The 25,951-nt window shown below is 32.8% G+C and overlaps 1 protein-coding gene across 10 annotated transcripts in view; it reads right to left on the minus strand.

Annotated features, from left to right (window-relative positions):
• RALGAPA1 (Ral GTPase activating protein catalytic subunit alpha 1) overlaps window positions 1-25,951 on the minus strand; it is a 302,140-nt gene that overhangs the window by 59,646 nt on the left and 216,543 nt on the right. For all 10 annotated transcript variants that reach the window (XR_012486534.1, XM_074290587.1, XM_074290589.1 and 7 more), the window contains 3 exons: window positions 24,595-24,666; window positions 10,753-10,876; window positions 9,359-9,514 (listed from right to left, as the gene is read on the minus strand). Coding sequence is in view for 9 of the 10 variants with exons in the window: in XM_074290587.1 (XP_074146688.1) it covers window positions 9,359-9,514; window positions 10,753-10,876; window positions 24,595-24,666 (352 nt within the window). In the remaining variant the exon portion in view is untranslated. The remainder of the gene's footprint in view (window positions 1-9,358; window positions 9,515-10,752; window positions 10,877-24,594; window positions 24,667-25,951) is intronic.

Here is a 25,951-nt window from a genome sequence, read left to right on the forward strand (position 1 = left end):
CTTCCTCTAATGTCTCTGTGTATTCTTACTCTGTACCTCACTTGTATAATTAACTATTTTTGCCTTAACTCTGCTCAAATCGTTCATTAGAGCTGCCCTATGGTTGGGGCAGATGTCAATCTTAAACGTAGGGTATTAATTTTTCTATTTATATAAAAAAATATTGTGTATGTTGAGGAGTTCCTTGAAATTGATCTTTGATATTGACTCTTAAATGTTAAAATTTTTATTAAGTTCAGGTTTGGCTGATAGAAAGTCCTAAAAGACTGTGAAGTTTATTAAATGTCCATTTTTTCTCATTCAATATTAGATAATTTCCTGGATATGATATTTTTGGCTGCAGGCCTAGTTTAATTTGTCAGTAGACATAATTCCAGGATCTCAGTTTTTTATTGTAGCTACTGCTAAGTCCTGTACAATTCAAATTGTAGCTTCAGTGTATTGGAATTTTTTTCTCTTGTTTCTTGCAAAATTTTCTCTTTGATCTGGGAGTTTTGAAATTTGGCAATAATGTTCCTATGTGTTTTCCACATTTCTATCTTGTTGAGGTGATGATTGGTGGATTTTTTTCTATTTCTATTTCAACTTTCCCCTTCTACAATCCAGGACAATTTTCTTGGATTATTTCTTACATTATTTGTGTCAAGGTCCTTTTTTTTCATCACAACTTTCAGGAAGTTCAATTATTATTATATTTTCTCTTGATCTGTTCTCCAAATCTATTGTTTTTCTTATGTTTTACATTCTGTTTTATTTTTTCATTCTTTATAATCTGCTCTGTTATTTCTATTTCTGTTAAAGAATTATTTTCATCTTTGAGACTGTATCTTTTCTAGTTGGTTAAATTTTTTAATAATCATCTTGTTTTTCTTAAGATTTTTTTTCTTTTTTTCCTCAAGGTTGATTTTTAAATTCTTTTTTTTTTTTTTTTTTTTTTTTTTTTTTTTTTTGAGTTTTTCTATATATTTTCTCTAAGCAGGGAGCCATTTCACTTCACTACTCTACTACTCTTTGGGTAGAAGTTTTTTTTTTTACTTCAGTATACTCTGAAGACTCACCCTGGCCTTCCCTGTTCCCTTAGTATGTTTTTATAGTGGGGCTCTTTCTTCTTGGCCAGTTCATTTTTTAAAATAAATTAGCATCTAGAAACTGGAAAATGAATGGATGTCCATCAGTTGGAGGATGGTTGGGTAAATTATGGTATATGAAGGTTATGGAATATTATTGCTCTGTAAGAAATGACCAGCAGGAGGAATACAGAGAGGCCTGGAGAGACTTACATCAACTGATGCTGAGTGAAATGAGCAGAACCAGAAGATCACTATACACTTCAACAACAATACTGTATGAGGATAAATTCTGATGGAAGTGGAAATCTTCAACATAAAGAAGAGCCAATTCACTTCCAGTTGATAAGTGATGGACAGAGGTAGCTACACCCAGAGAAGAAACACTGGGAAGTGAATGTAAATTGTTAGCACTAATATCTGTCTGCCCAGGTTACATGTACCTTCGGAATCTAATGCTTATTGTGCAACAAGAAAATGGTATTTACACACATGTATTGTATCTAGGTTATATTGTAACACATGTAAAATGTATGGGATTGCCTGTCATCGGGGGGAGGGAGTAGAGGGAGGGGGGCAATAATTTGGAAAAATGAATACAAGGGATAATATTATAAAAAAATATATAATAAAAATTATCAAAAATAAAATAAAATAAAATAAAATAAATTAGCATCTCCAATCCTGGGAGTGAGGGAGAAGAGTTGGTGCTTTTGGCTTCACTTCAGCTTTCTCCTCCCACCAGGAACCCCAAACCAAGAGCTCTACCCCCTAGCAAGTACCTGCAGCTAGCAATAGCACTGCTGCTGCTGCTGCTTCTAAATTCAACAGGTGCTAGTTCCTTCTCAGCCGCAGAGCTGCTGTTCCCAATCAGCCTAGATTCCCTCAGCCTTTCTAGACTCAGACCCTGAGGCCACATCCTGTCCAAGAGGTGACAGTTTCTGTGGTTGCTGTGGAGAGTCCAGCTACCCCCCAGGGCTCCCGACTTCGTGATTCTGCCCCTAGCCCAGAGTATTCTGCACTTCACAAGGGTTAATCTCCACCCTGAGTCTTTCTTAAGATCTCCTTGGGTTATTGTATTAGGAGGCCCCCAGTTCTGACCCAAGTCTTCTAGATTTTTCACCAGTCTATGTTTGTCCTGAGGCACAAATGTGTTCTATTTGTGGGGAAAATATGAAGAGCTTGAAATTTACCATACCAACCTACTCTGCCATCTTCCCAGAATTCTCCTGAGGACATTTTTGATGAAGATATCAGATGTGACCAAATAAACTATTAATTATATTCAACAGCAGACCATATTTTCACAATTTTTCCAATTGAATGAAAGATATAGAGTGTAATGCTGGAGAAACTGAGGCAAAATTAGTTTTTAATATTTTAACTGTGGAGAGTTGAACAAGCTCATGTTCAAAAATTATTCAACCCTCAGCAACTAAGGCAGAGGCCTTTTATGTTTTACTGGGTGGGTGGACAAGCCACAATTTCTGGAAAGTATCACAACCCAAACCTGACAGGATAGGAGTTCAAGACAAGAAGGTCAGAGGCAAAGGGCAACATCCAAAGATGGAGGGAGTTATACCAGCAGGAATGGAGCTAAAGCACCACGACTCTATGGAATTTCAGGGTACCTTTTCTAACTTAATTTCCTCATTCCTAAGGGACAAAGGAGGGGGGTTATAATCATTTTTATTCAGGGAAACTAAGGCATAACAGGAGAATACAAAATTTCATTGTATTTATTGTTTGTGGAATGTAAAAAAGTACCTGTCTTTTAGGGTAAAATGCTTCTTTCATTTGAAAGCTGTTTTCTAAGTTGTCTCCCATTGATATACCAAAACCATAAGAGTCCTCAAGAGATAGAACAACAGAAGTAATCCTGTTCAGTGATTATATATATCAGGCAAGAATATATAAGAACAACAATAGCTACAAAAAGGAGATATATATGTCCACCAAAGGTTTACTCCATGGTGATGGATGAGATCCAGAATAGAGTATTAGGTTCCTGGGTGAAGTTGAAGTGTGTTCTGAAATGAGCCACTCAAAAGATTATGGCCTGACTATTCACACAGGAAAGACTAGATGGATAGAGAACATCTGTGTCTATTGCGCATCATATACCTTTGAATGGAAAACCTCTAGAATTAAAGTATTAGTAGGTATACCTAGGAAAGGCAATGCAAAAGGATAAGTGTTGGGACTGGAATTGAAGAGGAATACTAGGAGATTGGATTGTCTTCATGAAACTGTGAAATTTTTAATGATTCCAAGAATTTCATGGAAACAGAAGCCCATGTTTTAAATATCAATATTTTATGTTAAAGTTTCATTGTCATATATCAAATATAGTCATATAGTGTCTAAAAAATTTTAAATGAAACTAAAAAAGGTTACAGAGAAACCCATGGTAAATATGATAAAATTGCAACATAAAGCCAGTGAGGAACTCTGAAGAACAGGAATAAAAAAAGATCAGCATGAATATAAAAGATGACCATATGGGCTAGTCAAGTAGTAAAGGACAGAGAATGATAAATGAATAATCCTTGCAATGTCAATAAACTGAGGAAGACTTCCTTCATGTTATGTGAACTCTGGTGAATTTATGAAAAGACATGGATGAGTCACATACAATGAAAAAGCGGTAATTAGCAATAATCTATCAATAGATTGAAAAATCCTCAGTTTCCTTTGCTTGACTCATTAATATCACATAACTAAAAATGTTCCCCAAGTAGATCCTCATCTCATTTATAGACTGTAGTCCAGCCTAAAGCCTTCAGGGGAATAACTAGAGAAAGAAAATTTCAAAATAAAGGGGAACTTGAAATTCTGTCACTGAAATTGCAGTTTTCAAAGTGGCTGATATTGCATTAATGCACACATTGGTGAAACTGTGAACTGGCTCAGCCATTCTGTTTTTTTTGTTTTTGTTTTTTTTGTTCTTGTTTTTTCTGAGGGTTAAATGACTTGCTCAGGGTCACATAACTAGTAAGTATTAAGTGTCTGGGATCACATTTGAACTCAGGTGCTCCTGACTTCAGAGCTGGGGCTCTATTCCCCGGTGCTTTCCAGCTGCCCCAAGGTTCAGCCATTCTGGAAAGCAATTCTGAAATATGTCCAAAAGCTAATAAACTGAGCTGTATCTTTTGATCCAGAAATACCAATAATATGTCTATACGCCAAAATGATCAAAGAAAGAGGAAAAGAATCCATAAGTATAAAAATGCTTTATAGTGCCTCATTTTTGCAGTGGCAAAGAACTGGAAAATGAAGGGATACCCATAAATTGAAGAATGTGTGAACAAGCTAGGGTATACGAATATGAAGTGTTTATGATGTAAGAAATAATGAAGGGGTGCCAATTTTCTATAATCTTGCAGTTTTTAAATTTGCATTAATTTATTATTTGTGATGTAGGACAACTCTGCATATGACTGTAAAATTTGTAATTCTTCCTGTAAGAAGTTTCTTCTCTTAGATACAAACTTAAATTTAGTCTAAGTTTCTTTCCTTGCAAACATTATCTTTTGCATGAAGCTTTTTCTAAACCTCCCCAACTGTTTGTTAGTGCCCTCCTTCCTAAATTTTTCTGTTGTTCATTTGTTTCAATCATGTCTGACTCTTTGTGATTCCATTTGGAATTTTCTTGGCAAAAATATTGTAGAAGCTTGCCCCTTCTTTTTCCAGCTCATTTTACAGATGAAGAATTTGAATTAAACTGCGTTAATGGATTAAGTGACTTAAAGACCTTGAAGCAAATTGGGTTAGTGGGTTAAGTGATTTACTCAGGTTGACACAGCTCAAAAGTATTAAGCTGTGAGTCACCCAAAATGAGTCTTCCTGACTTCAGATCCAATATTCTGCCTATTTTACCACCTAGCTATCCTGCCTGCCTTGTATTTAAATTATTTTGTATATATTTTATATGTACTTGTTTCCTCCATTAGAATATCAAATCCTTGCAAATAGAGATTGCTTCATTCTTTACACTAATATCTTCAGAATCTAATACTACATATGGATACAGATGGCACTACATATACTACATATGGATACAGATGGCAAGTAATAAATACTTGATGGATTAATATTTTCTGATTATGTATCCATTAAAAAGACACTCTTGATCTTATGTTGTAGCCTCCTACACAGATATCAGACTTTTATCAGACACTCATGCAAATTTTTTCCCCTAGTCATTTACTTCTTTCCCTATGTGAGTTATATTAATTTTGTTTATGCAAAAATTTTCATTGGATCATAGATTACGGCTTTAAAGCAGGAAGAAATCTTAAGAAACCAATGAGTACAATGCCCTTGATTTTACAGTTGAAGAAAAATGAAATATAGAGAGGATATGTGATTCATCACATATTCAATATCACACTAATTGAAAGTGATTGAAAAAAGATTTCAACACAGGTTTTTTTTTTATTTCAAGTTAGTGCTCTATGTTGAAATCTCACATAATAAAATTACTTATTTTTATCTTTGAGATTATTCCCTAACATGTGAATTGCTTCCTGAAGGAAAAGAAGGGATTTCAACAGGTAGCATTATGAAAAAAGTATGTTGTAAGTATAATATAGTAGAGAGCTTGCATGAATGCATGTAAGTAGATAAGTAAAAGAAAAGACAGTTGCAACATGCTTAAAATGTGGTTGGTGAAGGGAAATTATATGAAATAAAGGCAAGAAGATAAGTTGGAATCAATTGTGAAGGTTTTTAAAGTGCAAGTCTAGGGAGGCTGTATTTTATCCTATAAGCAACATGATTAGATTTTTATTTTAAGAAATAAAAGAGGTTTTCAGTGTACTGATCACTTATGGTGTTATTTTGCTTTTCTTTTTCTTTCTTTTTTGTCTTTAAAAATATTATTTGTTATAAAGGGTTTCTTCTCTGGGAGGGGAAAAAGGGGTAAACTATCTATACATATAGATACTTATACATAGTTAGATTTACATGTATATATATAACATATCAACAAAAATGTATTTTAAAATAAAGAAATGAAAAGGGATATTATGAACATTTTATGTCAATGTTCATAGCATTTCTAATTTTTAGGTGTTGCAAATGAAATTACTTTTAGTTATTTTTCCATTACATAGATAGGGACAATTTAGAGAGATAATTACACTACAATTTAGAGAGTAACACTACACCAGGGTATAAGAAATCATATGAATGATCCAAATTGACTATCACTGGACTATTTGTGACAAAATATATAGAAAAGTTACTTCTACTAGGTACTGACCTTATTGAAAAATTGAAGTCTTTCTTCTTAAGGGAAAAAAAAAAGTTGTACTTTAAAATTTCCAGAGAAAATTACATGCCATACTTATTTTATAACATCTTAAAACAATCATTTTACAAAATTACTAGACAACATTTCAAAAGAAAAGTTAGGAGTAAAGTTAGTGTCTTTAAAATAGACATAAATGATTCCTTTCCCCCTTTCCTTCCAGCAAAGTTTAACATCAAGGACAAGAAAGACATCAATAATTCTAGTTTGCCAGAGGCAAGGTTGTTTCTTTTTTCTCACTGTCACGTAACTAATTTAATTTAAAGGTATTAAACTCCATGCTGAGGTCAACAAACCTTACTTCCCTCAATATTACACTTCAACCAGGGCTCATTAATGTGTCTGCTGAATGGATTAGTACATCTGAAGATATATGTACACAGCAAAAGGCGACAATTTAATGATATCCAATTGTTCATTTGTAATAGGACATACATTGAAGGCCTCAACTTATTATCACTAATGTAGAATTTATTAAATTCTGGGGAAAAAAATGCCAGTGCAGTAAAACTTTTTTGTTGTTGTTTAAGAAAATTAATATTAAAAATTAAATGCACTTTTTCATAGTTTTATTTTCTAATAAAATATTTTCCTTTTATTATATATCACACCAAAATACCTCATAAAATCATATACTTGTAGGTTTAAAACAAGGAGTAGTATATATCATTCAGACCAACTCTCCAATTTTACTGATGAGGAATATGATGCCCAAAGTATTTAAGTGAGTTGTCCAAGATCATACAGGTCAGAAACAAAACCAGAATTTGAACCAGGTCTTCTGATTGCAAATCTCATACCCTTTTAAAATAATCATACCGACTAGGGTAGAAATATTTAATAACTGCTCTCATATGTGCTTTTTAAAAATTAGATGGCAAAATATTCTATATACCTGAGCTAGTAGTGAATACACTTTCCTTATCAAATATTACTAAATAGAAACCCCTAACTTTTCTTACTCATTTGTTGTTTCAGACATTTTGTAACTCCCCATTTGGGGTATTCTTGGCAAAGATGCTTGAGTGATTTGCCATTTTCTTCTCCAATTTATTTTACATATGAGGAAACTAAGGCAAACAGGTTAAATGATTTGTTCCAGGGTCACACAGCAAGTAAGTGTCAGAGGCCAAACTTGAACTCAAAAAAATGGTCCAGATCTGGCACTCTATCCACTGCACCACCTAGCTTCACCTTGGCACTTGTTTTAGAACTTTCTAATCATTATCTAAATCTCAATTCTGCTGTCTTTCAACTATTGATTTTGTATGTCTGTCAATGTTTGAAGCAAAAGCAAATGAGAATACAAACCAAGTTTTAGAAAATCTTTGATAAAGGTTTTTAAATTAAAAAAAAAAAAAAAAATAGTGACATTTATATGGCTGCTAGAAAGTACATAAACCTCCAGTCACGAAGACCTGAGTTCAAATGTGGCTTCAGACACATCTTCTGAAGCCTTAGGCAACTCACTTAATTTCATTGTAACAGCACCTACCTCCAACAGAAGTAGTGAGGATCAAAAGATATAATAGTTGTAAAGTCCTTAGCATGGTGTCTGACATACTGTAAATTTGATATAAATGTTAATTGTTTTATTATTATTATTATTATTATTGTTATTATTGCAGTCTTGAAGTTACAAAAGCATTTTATATGCTTCACGTTATATTTTATACCTTACAACAACTCAGAGATCGGTACTGCAGATATTATTGCCACTTCTACAATTAAGGAGATTGAAGTTCTAAAATATCAAGTAGTCCAGGGTCACACAGTGAAATTTGAATCTTAACTTTAAGTTCAGAAAACTTACCTCAACACCATGATGCTAATGGATTGGTAATTCATTTTATAACTTTCTAGTGAAATTGTTTAAACCTTGTGGAAAGTTCCAGGACTGATTTTAATGGATGATAGTGGTACTGCTTTATATGGTAGATTTAGCCTTTATTTAGTCTAATACTGTTTTTCCGGTAATGGTTTTGAATATACAGAGAAAAGAGAAGATTACAAAAAGAAAAATGCTAAATTTGTATTTAACTTTTAAAATACCTTTTTCTGGATGAATTATTATCACTTTTACCAACATGACCTTTGTCAGTAACAAAAAAAAAAAAAAAATGAAATGACTGAGAAGGCCTCTTCTTACTATAAGAAACATTATCTAGGAAGAAATATGTCTCAGCTCAAAGAACTTTGGTAAGCTTTTTAAAAGAAAGAAATCACCTAAATCATTACAAAGAAAACTTTAATTCTAAAATGATTAGAGAGGGACCACAGAATAAAATGTAAACAAGTGTTTGGAATTTAAAGTTCTCTTACAACCTTGTACAGAATGTCTCCTCCTCCTGAATGTAGTCTATTTGATGGCAAGAACTGTTGAATTTTTGTCTTTTTATCCTCAGTCCATAGCATTATAAAATAAGCTTAATGAATGTCTTGTAAACTGGCAAATAAATATTGATTTTTATAGCACTCCTAGCAAAATATTTTCTGTTTTAAATTAGTACAAAGTAGTGTAGCTGTTATTATATATTTGTTTTTATTACATACTATTGGTCATATCTATTTTTTTTGAAGCTAAAGTTCTGTTCAGAAATTCAACTCCTAATTATAATATTTTTCTTATATCAATCATGAATTGCTTTATAATATTTCATAATGACAGTTCTAGTAATGCATTGAAAAGGAAGAGTCATGTTAAGAAAACATAAAATAAGTGATTTATATCTGAATATAGAAGCTTATAATATTCTTCCCCCTCCTCCCTGAGGCTGGGGTTAAGTGACTTGCCCAGGGTCACACAGCTAGGAAGTGTTAAGTTCTGGGATCAGATTTGAACTCGGGTCCTCCTGAATTCAGGGCTGGTGCTCTATCCACTGCGCCACCTAGCTAGCTGCGCCTAAAATATTCTTTTAAGTAATAATCTGCTTTTGTTAAGGTATATGATATAATCAAAAAAACAAAAATCACTTACTTTTTTGGTTAAAGAGTCATCAGAATCAGATGGCATTCGTGTTGAGACATGAAACATTACTTCTACTGTAGAAGTAGCAAAATATGGAGTGGTCAATCCAGTGCTTTTGTTTTTTTGCAATCCTCCCATAAAGCCACAGTGATTTGTTAGATTTACCTGTGAGAAAAAAATAAACAAAAAAGTCCCAAACTTTCATAATTTTAAAAAGCCAAATCATAGACATTTTCAATTGTGAAAATAAAATTTTTCAATTATTAAAAAAATTATATTGAAACTAAGTCAGAATTCAACTATTCACATATTATTTTATTTCTGAACTAAGGACACTTTCCTTGGTATAAACTAATTAGGAAAGAAATCAACTGCTGAGTAATGTTCGTCCAATATGTGTTCATGATAAATTACAAAGCTTGTGGGAGCTCATGCCTAAGAATTTAAAAAACAAAAAAAAAGACTGGAAATGGCTTAAGGATAAAAATGTATACAGAGATGTCAATTTGATTATGATCAATAATTAAACATTAACTAATAATTAATTAAATTAATAGTGATACTTAATCAACCCAAAATGATTATTTTAATTTGTGTTATTACTTTGCCCTAGACCAGAGCCAGAAAATAATAATTTAATACTCTACAGTACTTTTTTCTTCATGATAAAATTAATTTTAAGTTTTAAATAAGAGGACTTAACCACCTGATAAAATGAAACTAATCTTTCATTTCATAAAGAATATAGACATAAAGAATAGAATACTTTTCAAATATTAACAATACACTGTGAAGAGTTACAGATAAAAGCTAATAGTGTTGGATAATCTGTATATAATCTCCTTTATTTGTGTTAGCTTTTTATACTGTTCAAACCACATTTGTATACTTTATCACAAATAATACTCCTAGTACTATTGTACTAGGAGATAAGCTTTAATTATCTGTTTAATAGACAAAGAAGCAGGGATAGAAAATTAATTGATTTGCCCAAGATCATACAGGTGGTTCAATTCCATTTGCAACTGAACACATAGATACTTAAAATACCTATTATGTGCAAGTGTAAGAAAGTTGGAAGAGACAGTTCTACTGACACTCTAAAAAAGTGCTGTTTTGACAGGTGAGACTCAGAGCAGGAGCAACAGAATGACTAAAAGTGGTTTTAGTATTAATCCCCCAAGTTTTAGAGGCTTAATCCCCAGAATTTTCTAGTAACATAAAGAAAAAAAGGATCATAAGAAGGAAGAAAACACCTTTTTTTCTCTTTAAGAAATAAAACAAGAATCTAAAATCTTTTATAAAGTGTTTATATAAAATTTAAAACTATATTATACATATATATACACTTAAGTATATTACATATTATATTGAAACTATATTACAAAATATAAAACTAATACCTCCCAACCAAGACCAGCTACAAAATCCTCATATGCCTGACTTCCTCCAGTATTAGTGAGAATGGAGTGCTTATCTTCTTGTCCTTCAGCCACATAAAATACAGCAATCTTGTGAGTCTCTCGGCTGTAGGAATAAAAGACGAGATCATATTACTTATTTTAAAAGTATGTCTATGAAACTTTAAAAAAATCAAAAGTCCTGGGACTGATACAAAGATATTTGGTAGTTTAAAAAAAAAAAAAAAAAAAAAGGACATAATAAACATATTTAGATCATCTAATTTATATAAACTTGCAAAAAGCTTTTCATTCTCACCAAGGCATTTCCCAATTAGATCAAATTGGTTTGATAAATCTGAAAAACTATTATTGGCTGCATTGTTTCACTGCTAGACCATCAAGCAAAGAGAGTCAGTGGATACCAACAGTAGTAGCTTAATCAATAAAGAGCATTTCTTTCCCTTCTTAACTGCACTATAACTTACAGAGGGAAAAAAAAAAAAATCAGAGAAATAAAATAAGAAAAGCCATGATTACTGGGTTTAATGTTGTTAAATTGTTATTGCTATTTTTCTTTTTTCAAATTTTAAATTCTGAATTTAAACATCAAAAGAAAAGGTTTACCCAATTAGTACTATTCAAAAGGACTATAACTGAAGCCACGAATCTCTATTTCATTTCACTTTTTTAAAAAGTATACAATAAATTCAGAAAATTAATTTTAAAACTAGCTTGGTTTGTTTGCATTTCCTTCTGAACTTCCTTCTGTGTTTTGAAATCAAAATACATGCAAAGATAGTTTTCAACATTTACCTTTGCACAATCTTGTATTCTAAGTTTTTCTCCCTTACTTTCTTCTCCCTCCCCAAGACAGCAAGTAATCTGATATAGGTAAACATTCTAAAAATATTTCCATATTCATCACGTTGAGAAAAAAAAATCAGATCAAAGGGGAAAAAAAACAACTTTGATGCACATTCAGTTTTCATAGTTATGGATGTGGATGACACTTTCCATCACAAGTCTATTGGAACTGCCTTGAATCACCATTGTAGAAAAGAACCAAGTTATTAATTTTTTTAAAATAAGTTTAAATGTCTGTGTCTCTCTTTCTCTCTCTACTTCTGCTAACCTCTCTCATTAGAAATTTAAAAAAACAAAAACCCAAAGCACTAACAAATAAGCACAGCCAAGAAAAATAGCTGTGCCCATTTAAAATGTATGTCTCTTTCTATACCTTCAGTCCATTATCTTTCAATAAAGAGGATAGGTAATTTGTTTCATCATTACTTGTCACCTAAAAATTGAGCTCATCATTTGCTTTGATAAAGAGTGCTTAAATCTTTAAAACATGTTTTATTTTATAATGAAATTGAAATTGTCTTTACATAAGTTATTTATAGTTCTCACACTTCACTCTATATGAGTTCATACTACCCAGGATTTTTAAAAAACATTTCTTTCATTATTTCTTATGGCTTAACAATATTTTAATATGTTCATTCATTATGTTTATTATTATGTTCATTTGTATACAGTCATATTATATATTTATTTAGTCATTCCCTAATTGATGGAATTTTGTATTTATTTTTCCTTTTCTTTCCCTCTTGGGAATCAAGACATCTGTTTTGGTTGTGATTATTCTCTCCTCGTCGGTAGTAGGCTCTTCTCTCCTTTTCCCCATCTGTTTTTCTGTTGAGTTTGATGTATTTCTATAATCAAATTCTTTATGTATCCATGTATGTATGTTGAACATGTCTTTGTTTCAGATAAGATTATGGTGCTGTCTGCTCTCCCCAACCCTTCTTCCATATTTGCATACTCTTTATCTCATAGACTACAATTCTGAGAAAGAGCAAAATTCTCCCCCTCTTTCCTCCTTCCTATACTGGTGTATTCTCTTTATTCTCCCTTTTTCTCTTCTTGAAAATCTCAGGGCAGAACCATTTCACCCCTAGATTCTAAATTCCTTCCATACCTTCTAAAGATATTAAAGTTTGAAGAAAAAAGCTGATTCTTCTAATTCTACTAGAATTTTAGTTCACCTTTATCAGACAGTTCTTTCCAAATGCTCAAATAAAGTTATCTTTATTTCTAGGTTTCTCTGGATTCTTACTCACATAAATTTAACTTTTCTAAGTTTCTTTGGATTTTGTGGTCAAATTTCAAAGTTAATACACAGTTTTTGGGTTTTTTAAACAATAAGAAATAGTCCTCTATTCCTACAATGGAATCATTGAAGAGCCATTTTATTAAACTTTCTTGGATTTCCTATCATTTATTTTAGAAGCTGCAAGGTCAAGTGTGACCCTGTTTGAGGTTGAGGTTATAGGGGAGACTTGAATTGCTTCTTTTTGAATGCTTGAAGTATTTTTTTTTTTTCGTTTGACTTAGGAGCTTTGGATTTTGACTATGACAACTCCATTGACTTTTCCTTTTAGGGTTTCTTCCAGCTGGTAATTAATTTCTTATATATTCATTTTGCTCTCGGATTCTAATAGATCTAGGTAGTTCTCATTTGATATTTCTTAAAATATAGAGACCAGACTTTTTCTTTTTAAAAAACACAATCATAAGTTTCAGTGAGTTCACTCTTTTAAAAACTAATTCTCCATTACCAAATTTCCAAGTATATTAAAAAATAAAATTAGATATATTACTTTTTTCCAATTTTTTTTTATTTTTTCTATTATTTCTTACTGTTACATGTAGCCATTGATTTCTGTTTAGTCTATTTTAATTTTAAGGGAGTATATTTCTTGGCTAAAAGTTACAATTTATATTCTACATTATTTCTTGTTCCCTTAAATTTTGTCTTCTAGACCTTATATTTAATTGTTTTCTCTTTATAAATTTTTCTAGGTATTTATTTTTCCTTGCAGAAAATCCACTGAATCCTTTGAATATTTGCTTGCATTTGTTCCTTGGTTATTTTTATACAGATCTCCTGACTTATAATATTCAATATTGGTCTGTGTCATCCTTTGTTTACTTATTTCTGATACAATTTTGGTTGGGGTGGTCAATCCTGCTTAATGTAAACTTAAATTTCCTGGACTCCTATTATTGATCTCTACTTCCTGAAATTAGTCCTATATAAATATTTCAAATGCTCTATCTTCTGGGCTCATTTATGGTGTTTCAGACCAGAATACTTAAGGTGCTTGTAGAGTTGCTTCAGCTGATCCAGTCTGAACTGCCATGATGCCTCTTTCTGGACTCTCTCTCCCTCGAGGTATAAGTTTGCAGTCTATAAATATTGATAACTAGTCTCTAGTAATGGTTGGAAATCACAGATGATTTTTTTGTACAGTTCTGGTTAAATAACGATTAAAATTTATCATTGATCATTTAGTCCAGTTGAATTTCAGATTTTTGGCAGCAGGAGTATTTTAGAGGAAGTAAGTGAGCATCTATTTGGCAGCCATCTTAGTTGGAAGTCTACTAGTAATAATATTGTTGACCTGCTTCTTTAAAAAACAATTATTAAGAACTTAAATTACTTTGGAAGTCAGTCAAAAAATTCAGTTTGTCCTAGATTTCTCTAGACCAATTTAATTTAAACAACGAAGGAAAGTTTGAAAGAAACTGAGAGTTAAAAAGGATGTCAACAACCATCTAGTCTAATCCACATTTGAAAGGAATCTCCACCATAATACAACCTGACAAGGAGTCAATCTTGCCTATTTGGAGATTTTCAAGAAAGGAAGCCCACTGCCCCTTGAATCAATTCATTTTAGGAAGCTCTAATTGCTAGGAAGTTTTTCCTGACATCAAGTTTAAATGGGATTCTTTACAGTATTCACTTTTTGCTCGTGGCTCTAGTCTCTGGGCCAAACAGAAGAAATCCATTATCTCCTTCAATCTTTCAAATTCTTGCATTTCATACTGCATTCCCACTGCCTCTGCCCTGCAAATCTTCTCTTCTCTAAGCTAACACATTCACAGTTCCTTCAACCATTTCTTATATGACAGGCTCAAGACCCTTTACAATTCTAGTAGCACTCTTTAGGACAGTTTATCAATCTGCAACTTGTCAATGTCCTTCTTAAATTGTGATGCCTAAAAGCGAACCCACTTTTCCATCTGAGGTCTGATAACATCAGAATAAGAGAACTATCATATCCTCAATTCCCATATCTCTCTAAATATGTTATGAACTACTACTGACTCAAAGTGGATTTGTAGACTTTAAAAAGTCCTACAACTTGTTTCTGAATTGTATTACCATGGTTCCCTCCCTCCTCATACACTTGTGAAGCTGATTTTCTGTACCCAAGTGAAAAACTTTGCATTTATTTCTACTGAATATAATTTTAATAGATTCATCCCAATAATCTAATTAGCCTATTAAAATTCTTTTGGATCATAGCTCCATTAAGCTATCACTAGTAGTCATGTCCTACAAAATGTAGGATGATCCCCTTATAGATAATAATCTATCCTATCCCTATTTTGGAATTAATGAAACTAAGCCCCAAGAGTTTAAATGACTTTCCCATGGTCACAAAACTAGTATATGATAGATGCAAGATTAGATCATAGGGTCATAAATCACAGCATTAGGGGTAAAACAAGAACTTAGAGGCCATTGAGTCAACATCCCTTTGCCCTTTATTTTACAGATAAATAATCTGAGTTTATGGGATTAAATGATTTATGAGCAGTGTTTGAGGTGAGATCTGAACCTAGGTCTTCATTATAAGCCCATTATTATGCCACCTACAGGGATTCAAGTCTTTTGAATGAAATCAAGTATTTTTCTAATTTAACTATATTGATTCTATGTCAATTATATCATAGGAGAAAGTTGAAACTTTTAAAAGGTCATACAGACCCATATAATTAGAAGTTGAAGGGAACTTAAAAGTCACTATAGACAACCCTAAGGAAACTGAAACACCAAGAGTTAAGTGACTTGCACAGGAATGGAACTCAGGTTTCCTTGATTCTAACTCCAGAGCTCTATTTACTATGTTATGCTGTATTTTTCAACTTATTTATACTTTGAGATCACAATTTATCTGTTTTTAGTTATTTTTATATATGCAAAGAACAAAAATAATTGAATATCCATCATACTGCTTTTTAAAAAAGTAAATAATCATAAATTCATCATGTTAGTTTCAAAGTTGTTCTGCTATAAACTACTACATTAACAATATTTCATTGATGCTCTTTTTTGGAGCTAGAGAGCTCATAATAGCTCTCTTCTTCCTTATCAATTCTACTTATCTCTCTTATTATTTTAACAAATACGCATAGTCAAGAAAAACAAATTCTATATGTATTTTATTTTGCATCTCTCCTTCATCATTTCTTTGTAAGGAGGTTAAAGCATATTTCATAACTGCAATTAAAGAGTGGTACTTGAATTGATCTCTTAAGTCTTTAAAGTTGTTTTTCTTTACAAGGTTATATATAGTCACTGTATAGAGTGTTCTCTTCTACTCACTTCAATCTTTGTTCGTACAAATACTATGAATTTTTTTGAATAGTAATTTTTTTCAACATAACATTGTTACTTTTATACATCACCCCCCTATTTTGATGTCCCATAATTTCCAGTATGTAACTACAACAAAAAATTGCTACAATTAATAATTCTGTATATAGGGGCCATCTCCTTCTTTCTTTGATCTCTAAGCTACATGAGTAGCAGTGATAACACTGGTTCAAAAGCTATGCATAATTTAGTTTTTGTAAATAGTTGCATTTTTAGAGTGATTTCATCAGTTCATGATTCCTTTAACAAAGCACTGGAGCACTTATCTTCTGAGAATACTCCAATAATTGCCTTCCTTTTTTTTTTTTTTTTTTTTTTGGGCACTGAATCAATCTGAAGGGTATAAGATATATTTTTCATATTTATTAAATGCCTCCTTTGTACCATGAAAAGCAACAGTTTACTTTCAATGAATTTATATTCCAATGAAGGAAGAAAATATCTATATAACAGAAATATATAAAGCACAAAATAGTTAAATAAAAGGGCACTTAAGAGGTAGGGTACTAGTAGTTATGGGGATTTTAGGAAGGTTAAAGAAGATGCCTGAACTGCTTCTTAAAAGAAGAAAAGGACTTTATGAGACTGAAGTAAGGATGGAATGCATTTTGGCATATTGGATAGTCATATAAAAAGATGAGATGGAGTGTCATATTGCACACAAAGTTATTTTGACTGGACTGCTGAGAGGAGAACTAGTATCAAAGGAGATTTGAAAGATTGCTGCTGTTCATTTGCTCAGTTGTGTCTGACTTCATGACTCCACTGATCATGGCAAAACAGGCCCTCCATTATTTTCCAAAGCTGATTGGAAAGGTAAGTGAGGGCAAAGTTAGAAAAGCTTTTAAAAGTTAAACTGAAGAGTTTATATTGGAAAACCACTGGAATTCATTGATTACAGAATTACTTTGGCAATACTGTATAGGATGACTGGCAGTGGCAAGAGATTTGAGGTAGGAAGATGAATTAAGAGACTGTTGTTGTAAGTAAGTAAGAAGCAATCGGGGCCTAAATTAAGATATTTATGTAAATAATAAGGACTTGGATGAGAGAAATATAGTGAAGGTAAAAACTGAGATTTTGTAACTGATTGTTAAGTGACTTATGACAATAGTGAGATGAAGCAGAGTAAGATCAAGTATGATGATGAAGTTATGAACATGGGGACTGAAAATTAGTGGTGCTTGCAACATACAGGAGGATTTTAAAATAGTATGCATTTGATAAGGGGAAAAGAAGAGGTTCAGTTTTAGACATATTGACTTTGAGATTTATCCTGAACAGTAACAGTCAGTTGGAAATTCACTGAATGTGACTGAAATTCAAGGGAAAGACTATAAAGATCTAGAAATCACTGGCATATAAATAATAATTAAGCCCACTGGAGTTGATGAGCTTAATAATAATATTAATATTAATACCTTTTAAGATAGCATTTTTTAAAAGTTTATAAAGCACTTAAAAATCATCTTATTTTATCCTAACTTATTAGTAAGTTTAAGGATCTAAAATTATCCCCATTTTACAGATGAATAAACAGAAGCAAACAGGTTATGTGATTATGCGACTACACAGCAGTGTCTGAGGCCAGATATGAAATCAGGTTTTCCTGACTCCATATCCAGCCTGCTATGCACTAAGCTACCTTGATGTTGATGATCCCTGAGAATGCAAAGAAAATGTAAGGGACATAGGATAGAGGCATAGGGAACATCTATACTTAGGGGGTGCCTGCAACAGTAACAATTAACAGAAAGAAAACCAGGAAAAAAAACGGTCATGAAAATCCAAAATGGAGAATTTCTAGAAGAGAGTATGAAATGAGGCTGAAAGGTTGATAAGATTTGCCACTTAAATGACCATTGGCAACTCTGAATAAGGGGAAAAAATCAAATTATAAAAGGTTGAAGAGTTTTTTTTTTTTCAATGAGTAACAGAGAGAGAGAGAGAGAGAGAGAGAGAGAGAGAGAGAGAGAGAGAGAGAGAGAGAGAGAGATGAGGACTATAATTTGAAGAGGCAGAATCTAAGGAAGACTTTTTTGTTGTTGTTTTTTAAGATAAGGAACAAATTGGGCATATTTGAATAGGGAAGGAACCATAGAGAGGACCTGAAGATCAGAAGAGAAAAACAATATCTGTAAAATTTCTTACCACAGTACATGACATATAACAAATACTAAATAAATGCTTATTTCCCTTTAGCCCTTTTTTTGTCAGATCCCGGGGAATGTATGTGTGTGTATGTGTGTGTGTGTGTGTGATTCACAACAAAAGATCTCCATTTTCTCACAAGAAAGGCAAGGTTCTCAGAGGAGGGGGGAGAGAAGGAAGGGAAAAAAGATTTGTAATAGCTTCTGTGGGGAGTGAGATAGAGAATCAGTCAAGGAAGAACAGCCTTTCTGAAGCAAAGGTCCTGTTAGATGACATATACTGTAAAACTTCTGACAATAGCTACACATTCATCAACTAGACAAAAGAAAAAGAAGAATAAGACATTAAGTTAGGGCTGAGATCTCACAAGAAATGAATAGTATTAACAAAATTAAACAAGAAATTTGAATATGGTAATTAAGACTATGTTTTGCTTCTTTTTTTTTAATTGCTAATTACTATTTTATTTCCAACCAAGGACAAGATTAATTTTTATTATTGTGATTCATTGCTTTTATATGCTGATTTTCTTTGATCCGTTCACTATTTTTATTTTTTTAATTAAACCTTTTTTATTTTCAAAACATATGCATGGATAATTTTTAAACATGGAACTTTACAAAACTTTATGCTCCAATTTTCCTTTTCTCTTCTCACCCTTCCCCTAGATGGCAAGTAATCCAATATATGTTAAACATGCTATAAATATATGTTAAATCCAATATTTACATACAATATTTATATACAATAATTACATATTTATACAATTATCTTGCTGCACAAGAAAAATCAGATCAAAAAGGAAGAAAAAATAAGAAAAAATAAAATGCAAGCAAATGACAAAAAGAGTGAAAATGCTATGGTATGATCCATAAGTCAGTTCCCTCTAGGTGTAGGTGGCTCTCTTCATCACAAGATCACTAGAACTGGCCTGAATCATCTCACTGCTGAAAAGAGCTAAGTTCACCAGAACTGATCATCATATGATCTTGTTGCTGTGTACAATGTGTTTTGCTTCTTTTGAGAATTTTTGACCACTTTTTTATGATTACATATTTGAATCTGTTACTTATCTTAGAGAAACCCTTCCCCCACTTAATTATTTCCCTTCTAATTCTTACTGCATTGATTTTATGTATGTATTTCTTAATTTTATGGAATCAGCATATTCTATTTTATCTTATATGAAATTCTTTATCCCTAATTTGGTAAGAAAACAGACAAACAGATTTCCATTTACCCATGGTTATTAAAAAGTATATCTTTCTTGGCTCTTACAATTCAATTAAATGACCTTTTTTATATCTATGTTACATAACTATTGTACAATATGGTATGAGATGGTGTAAGCCTACTTTATGACAGACTAAATCTCAGTTTTCCCAGCAACAAGTGTTGATTATAGAGACCCCTCCCCCTTAATCTCACTGCTTGAGACCTTTGGGTTTCCTAAACACTATGCTGCTAATTCATTTGCTTTTGTATAGCTAATCTGTTCCATTAATCAACTTTTCTGTTTTTTTTTAACTAATATGAAAAAAATTAGTGCTTTGAAATATTATTGAAGTTCTAGGTCCCCTCCCTTTGAACTTTTTTCATTGTTAGTTTTGATACTTTTGATCTTTTCTTCCTCTAGATAAATTTTGCTTTTATTTTTTCTACCCTAGGAAATAACCTTTTGATAATCTGCTTGGCATGCCATTCAATAAGTACATAAGTTAAGGTAATATCATATTAGGAGAGTCTGGGTGGAGTCAAGATGAAAAAGTGAGAGGAAGCATTTTTGCCTAATCGTAACCAAGAAAATGTGATAGATCAAATTCTGATGAGGAGAACCCATAAAAAGTCTTACTGAGTTATTTTTACAGTCAGAGAAGCTTAGGGAGATTGACAGAGAAGCCTAACAAGAATTTCCAGAAAAGAAACAGAGATTTAATAAAATGTGCAAAAAAAAAAAAAAAAAAAAAAAAGGAAAGAAAAGAAAAAATATTTGAAAAACCAAATAAGAACAATAGAAGAAAAATGGGGAAAAAATAAGAACTATAAAACAAAATTATGAAAATCATAGTAAAAGATATATAAAACTTTACAGAAGATAGGATTTTCTAAAAAATTAGAATTGATGAAGTGAAAGCTGATGACTACATGAGATAGCAAACCACATAGGGAATATTAATGCATAACTGTATATCCAAAGCTATTCTAATGTGTGCTACAGTCCAGGAACAAATAGCAATGAAAGCTGTACTCCAAAATTCTTCCAACTTTTAATTTGTTCTCTTCCTTGCCTGATGAGTAGCAATAAAATTTTGTCAACTGCTTTTTGGCTTTTAGCCAATGTCTTTTACAAACTTTGAATAGAATCAAGTTGTAATATTAGTATTTGCTACTGGAAAATTGTCCAGACATATTTCTTGCTTAATTCTATTGTCTCTTCTGTAGTGTTTTATTAAAGTTTACAACAAACTTTCTTCATAACACCTCTGTACAGCTGTTAGTACAATTATTAGTATCAAATTTTACAGATGAGGAAATTGAGGCACAAAAACTTAAGCAACTTGCCCAGGGAAACACAGTGCTGAAGGAAGGCCTTTAACTCTTCTTAATCCATGCTACCTCCATTAAAAATGCATTGGAAAGAATGCTACACTAATTATCAGAAGACAATATGGTTTCATGAATTTTCTAGTAATTTCTGTTATCCTGGGAGCAGATGTAGATTATAATAGTGGATAATATGAAGGTTTGGTAACTGGCAGGCTAGGCACAGAAAAGTGTTGCTAACATAGGCATTTTTAAAACAGAAGGCCATAAGGTTCTGAATAGATAAGAACAGCAAAAAGGTGATGAGGGCAAAGACCAAGTTTAATTGTATAGAAACATATTAAGTTACCCATAACCTTTCTTTAGCCCTTCTTTTCAAAACAAATACATCCATGTTCTGGTCTAAAGTCACTGGTATTATTTTCTTCACTGGTCTTCCTTCCTTTTAAGATTAAGTCCAGGGGCAGCTAGGTGGCACAGTAGATAGAGCACCAGCCTTGAATTCAGGAGGACCTGAGTTCAAATCTGGTCTCAGACACTTCCTAGCTGTGTGACCCTGGGCAAGCCACTTAACCTCAGCCTCAAAAAAAAAAAAAAAAAAAAAAAAAAGGAAAGAAAAGAAAAAAATAAATTAAGATCAAGTCCAAAGAGAAATTTGATTCCTTAAAACTAAGATTAGATTGAGGGAATTATAAAATCATAGATTAAGATAACTGATTAGATAGTTTAAATCAGTGGTCCTCAAACTTTTAAATAGGGGGGGGTAGTTCACTGTCCCTCAGACTGTTGGAGGGCCGGACTATAGTAAAAACAAAAACTCATTCTCCGTCTCTGCTCCTCAGCCCATTTGTGATAACCCAGCGGGCAGCATAAACATCTGCAATGGGCCGTATCTGGCCTGCGGGCCACAGTTTGAGAACCCCTGGTTTAAATGATGTGCTCAGAGTCACAAAACTACTAATTATCTGAGACAGAAGTTACATCTTAGAACCACTGTCATGCTAAAACGAGCATCACAACTTTAGTAAATAGTTCTAAGCTGAATAAACTATACTTTTGATTAACATTGCTTTAATTTTCTAATTTAGATAACATTTAAATATACATGGAAAAAAATGGACTACAGTCTGATGGAGAAAGGTATTGCAATTAGGGAGAATAAAGTTGTATGCAGCTGGGACTACTGAGATATCACTAGGAGAGGTGAAATTTGTCCCTGTCTGACCTTTAAACTGAGCCTCTAGGCACAGTAAGTTTAACCATTTCACCTTCTGAGAGTGCTTACAAAAGAGTGTCCATCCATATACTGATTTGGGAAACCAGGAAATGTGTAGATAATATCCCAGTCACTAAAACAAGTCAACAATGTGTGGCTTATCAACAAAGAAAAGTAGTAGCATTAGGTTTACTGATACACACTCCTGATAGGAAATCTGGTGATATTTATCCAGATTTTGATTCCCAGAAAAAGAAATCCAGGAATATTCTGAACTGCAGCTGTTACAGCTGACCATCCAATGCTCACTATCTATGTAAATGGCATGCCAATTGAAAGGTTAATAGACATGGTGCAGATCATACAGTCATTAGAGGTGCCAATTGGCCTAATCATTGGCCAAAGATTAAGGCAGACATCTCTATGTCTAGCATAGGAGAAGCAATAACAGCTGAAGTTAGTGCTACCCCTTTGAGATGCAAAGGTGAAACAGGAGTGTTTGTAGTTGAAAAAATCCCTATCAATATGGGGTGAAGAGACATTTTACAACAATTAGGATTAAAAATGAGTACTTACAGGTTTTATAACCCTATAACTTCAGCTTTTTAGGCAGGGCTGCTATTGAAGGCCTGCCAACACTCTCACCTGTTCCTATTCAAAGGAAAACTGATACACCAGTGTGAATAGAATAATGGCTCTTAGTAAGTGATAAAATTCAGGCCTTATTAGATATAGTACAGGACAACTTGGTCAAAGATTCTTACAAGCTTCTCTAAGTCCTTGGAATTGCCCTGTATTTGTCATAAAAAAAGAAATCTGGAAAATGGAGGATGTTGACTGATTTAAGAAAATAAATGAACAGATGGAAACTATGGGAACTCTTTAGCCTGGACTTCCATCTCCTATTCAATTGCCTAAAGAATGGCCTCTTTGGGTTATAAACATTAAGGATTGTTTCTATTCTATTTCTCTAGATAAAGAGGATATGAAAAAATCTGCCATTTCAATACCCAGTGTTAATTTAGCTGAGCCTTATAAAAGATGTGAATAGGGAGGAGGAGAAAAGGCAGTGAAACCATTAGCACCACCCATGCAGCAGTTTTATCCACCCCTTATGACATGATTACAAAGGGCACTAAAGCTAAAGAGGAAGGACAAAATATATCTGATTTAAAAATAGAAATGTACCCTTGATTGAAGAGTTTGACTCTTCAGGTCAAGAAAAAAGAAAATACACTCCGTTTAATCTAGAAATTATCAAAGATCTGAAAAAAGCTTACACTCTTTATGGGTCTACATCATCTTATGTTAAGATGTTATTAGAGAATTTGGCTTTTGAAGTTTTAGCCCCTAATGATTGGAAATCTATAGAAAGGACATGTTTAGAACCTGGACAAAACTTGTTGTGGCTTTCTGAATAGAGTGAACTCTGTAGGATACAAGCCCAATGAAATAGGTAACCTGGAGTTAATATACCAGTCACTTCTGATCAACTAGCAGGTTTAGATCCTTATGCAGACATTTTAGCACAGATTAATTACTCTATGGCAGCATATAAGCAAATTGCTGCTACTGCTATCAAAGCATGGGACACCCTTCCAGGAGGACAAGATAGAGGGGAAGCCTTCACGAAAATAGCTGACACATGAAGTAATGGACATAGGGTTTTGGGTCTTGTTCTCCCATCCTGTCTTCTCATTCTATCTCTATCCCAACATTGAGCTTTCAAATACCTTCCTTTACCAAACTGAAAGCATTGACGAGTCTCTCTGGAAGTTCTTGCCAAAAGGGACCTTTCTTCCCGTATTCAGATCTTGAGAAGTCTGCATCATAGTCTGAGTTTAAAAGGTATTCGTGGCCACTGTGGCACAGCATCTTATGATCTCATTTAAAGGAGCATCTTTGTGTAGTCCTAGTATAATTCTTCTGCAAACCTCATTAGCATTTTCTTTAGCAAGTTGTTTTATCATAATTTTTGTTGCTATATTTTCACCAATAGATCATATGACAGATGTCTGCAGATGTTTCACGAAATCAGCAAAAGGTTCATTTGGATCTTGAGCTAGTTTCGTGAAAACTCCTGACTGGCTTACTGGAAGAGATGAGAGACTGTAGACTGGCTGACTGACTGAGACTGCTGGCACAGACTGGGAGACTGAGGGAGACAATAAAGACTTTGGACTTTAAAAAATGTAATGTCCAGGCTAGCTCTCTCTTGGCCATGCTCTCTTAGCAGCAGCTCTAAGCCATAGAGAAGATATCAGGCTTCTGACTCCATCTTGGACCAGCTAAGTGGCGGCTCTCCTGCCTCCTTTACTTCTCCACCTAAAAACCAAATACGTGGGCTGATCCTGAAGCCCTCCAGAGAGCTAGCCGGACATTACATTATAGTTATTTACAAATGACAATTTTCAGTACTTACCATTGTCTTGAGTCTAAATTTCTAAGTTCTCTAAGTAGTTTTTCATTTTTCTTCAGGAGATGAAAGCTCCTCCTAAGGAAGAAATGGATAAACATTTTTATCACCTTTATAAAAAAATGACATGACAGTCCTAGAACATACCTTCTATTCTCTTTATGGAATATTTATATATTTCTCTTGTATTTTCATATTTCTATTACAAAGAGAAACAGATTTTTAAAAAAACTTTAAAGAACATTCACTGTTATTTCTATATAAGGACTTGATATTTTCCTATTAGAAGATTCTATCTATTATTCTCTTCAACTTTAGTCTTCTAGATATATATAATTCTCTAATCTTATTTCAAAAGGAAGAATCAAGACTGGATGTGAATTTATCTACAGTACATGGCTTTAAAAAATAAGTCAGATGAAATAATAGAATCCAAATCATGTGTCCAAAAAATGATGATTCAGAAAGAATTAGGATAGCTCACAAGTCAAATAATATGCATTACATTACCATTTGCCTATAAAGTGATAAGAATAATGCATGTGGAGTGAGTGACAAAATCAACATTCCTGTCATGAGCTTGTTGCTTGACCAAACCACTTCTGATCCTCATCAGCAGTACTTGGGCTATTTGTATGACCTAATTAATAGTAACAAGGGATAGTACCACTTCACACATACTGTCATAATCATCAAATGAATGTAAAGCATTTCATAAACTGCCAAGAGTTATTATTTTTATACCATAGAGGCCTTCTATGCACATGAAATTATTATACCAACTATGTGGTTCTCAATTAGTCTATGGATTGCAATTGCAAAATTGAAAACCATTATCTAAGAGTTAGAAAGGTCCTTAGGATTAGATGATGATAGAATTAAAGTTGAAGGCAACTAAGAGATTATCCAGTCCAACATTAATTTTATAAATGAGAAAACAAGCCAAAAGAAGTTAATATACTTGTTCAATGTCACCCAGATTAAAACAGCAAGTCTAGGATTTGAATGACAAACTCTGACTTCAAACACAGCCTTCTCCTATATCACTGAGAAAAGCGTATGGAGGTCAAAGATCCTGAGGAATCTTACTATGCTCAGAGACATAAAATAATAAATACAAATTTATACAATGACTTTAGAGGCAGAATCGGTATGAAGAGACTTCTTTAGTTAACCAGATGATATTAATAATCTTTGAATTGTCCCACTATCTTGAGTTTAGGGAAACACTGATTTGTCCTAAACAATGCTACCAGCATGATTTTCCTTAAGCTCAGATTAAACATATTAAGCATATTATTATTATATAATGTTAAGCATATTATTTCTTTAATAAACTTCAATGAACTACTATTACCACTGG

The sequence above is a fragment of the Sminthopsis crassicaudata genome, chromosome 2, assembly GCF_048593235.1.
Source record: "Sminthopsis crassicaudata isolate SCR6 chromosome 2, ASM4859323v1, whole genome shotgun sequence".
Classification (NCBI taxonomy): domain Eukaryota; kingdom Metazoa; phylum Chordata; class Mammalia; order Dasyuromorphia; family Dasyuridae; genus Sminthopsis; species Sminthopsis crassicaudata.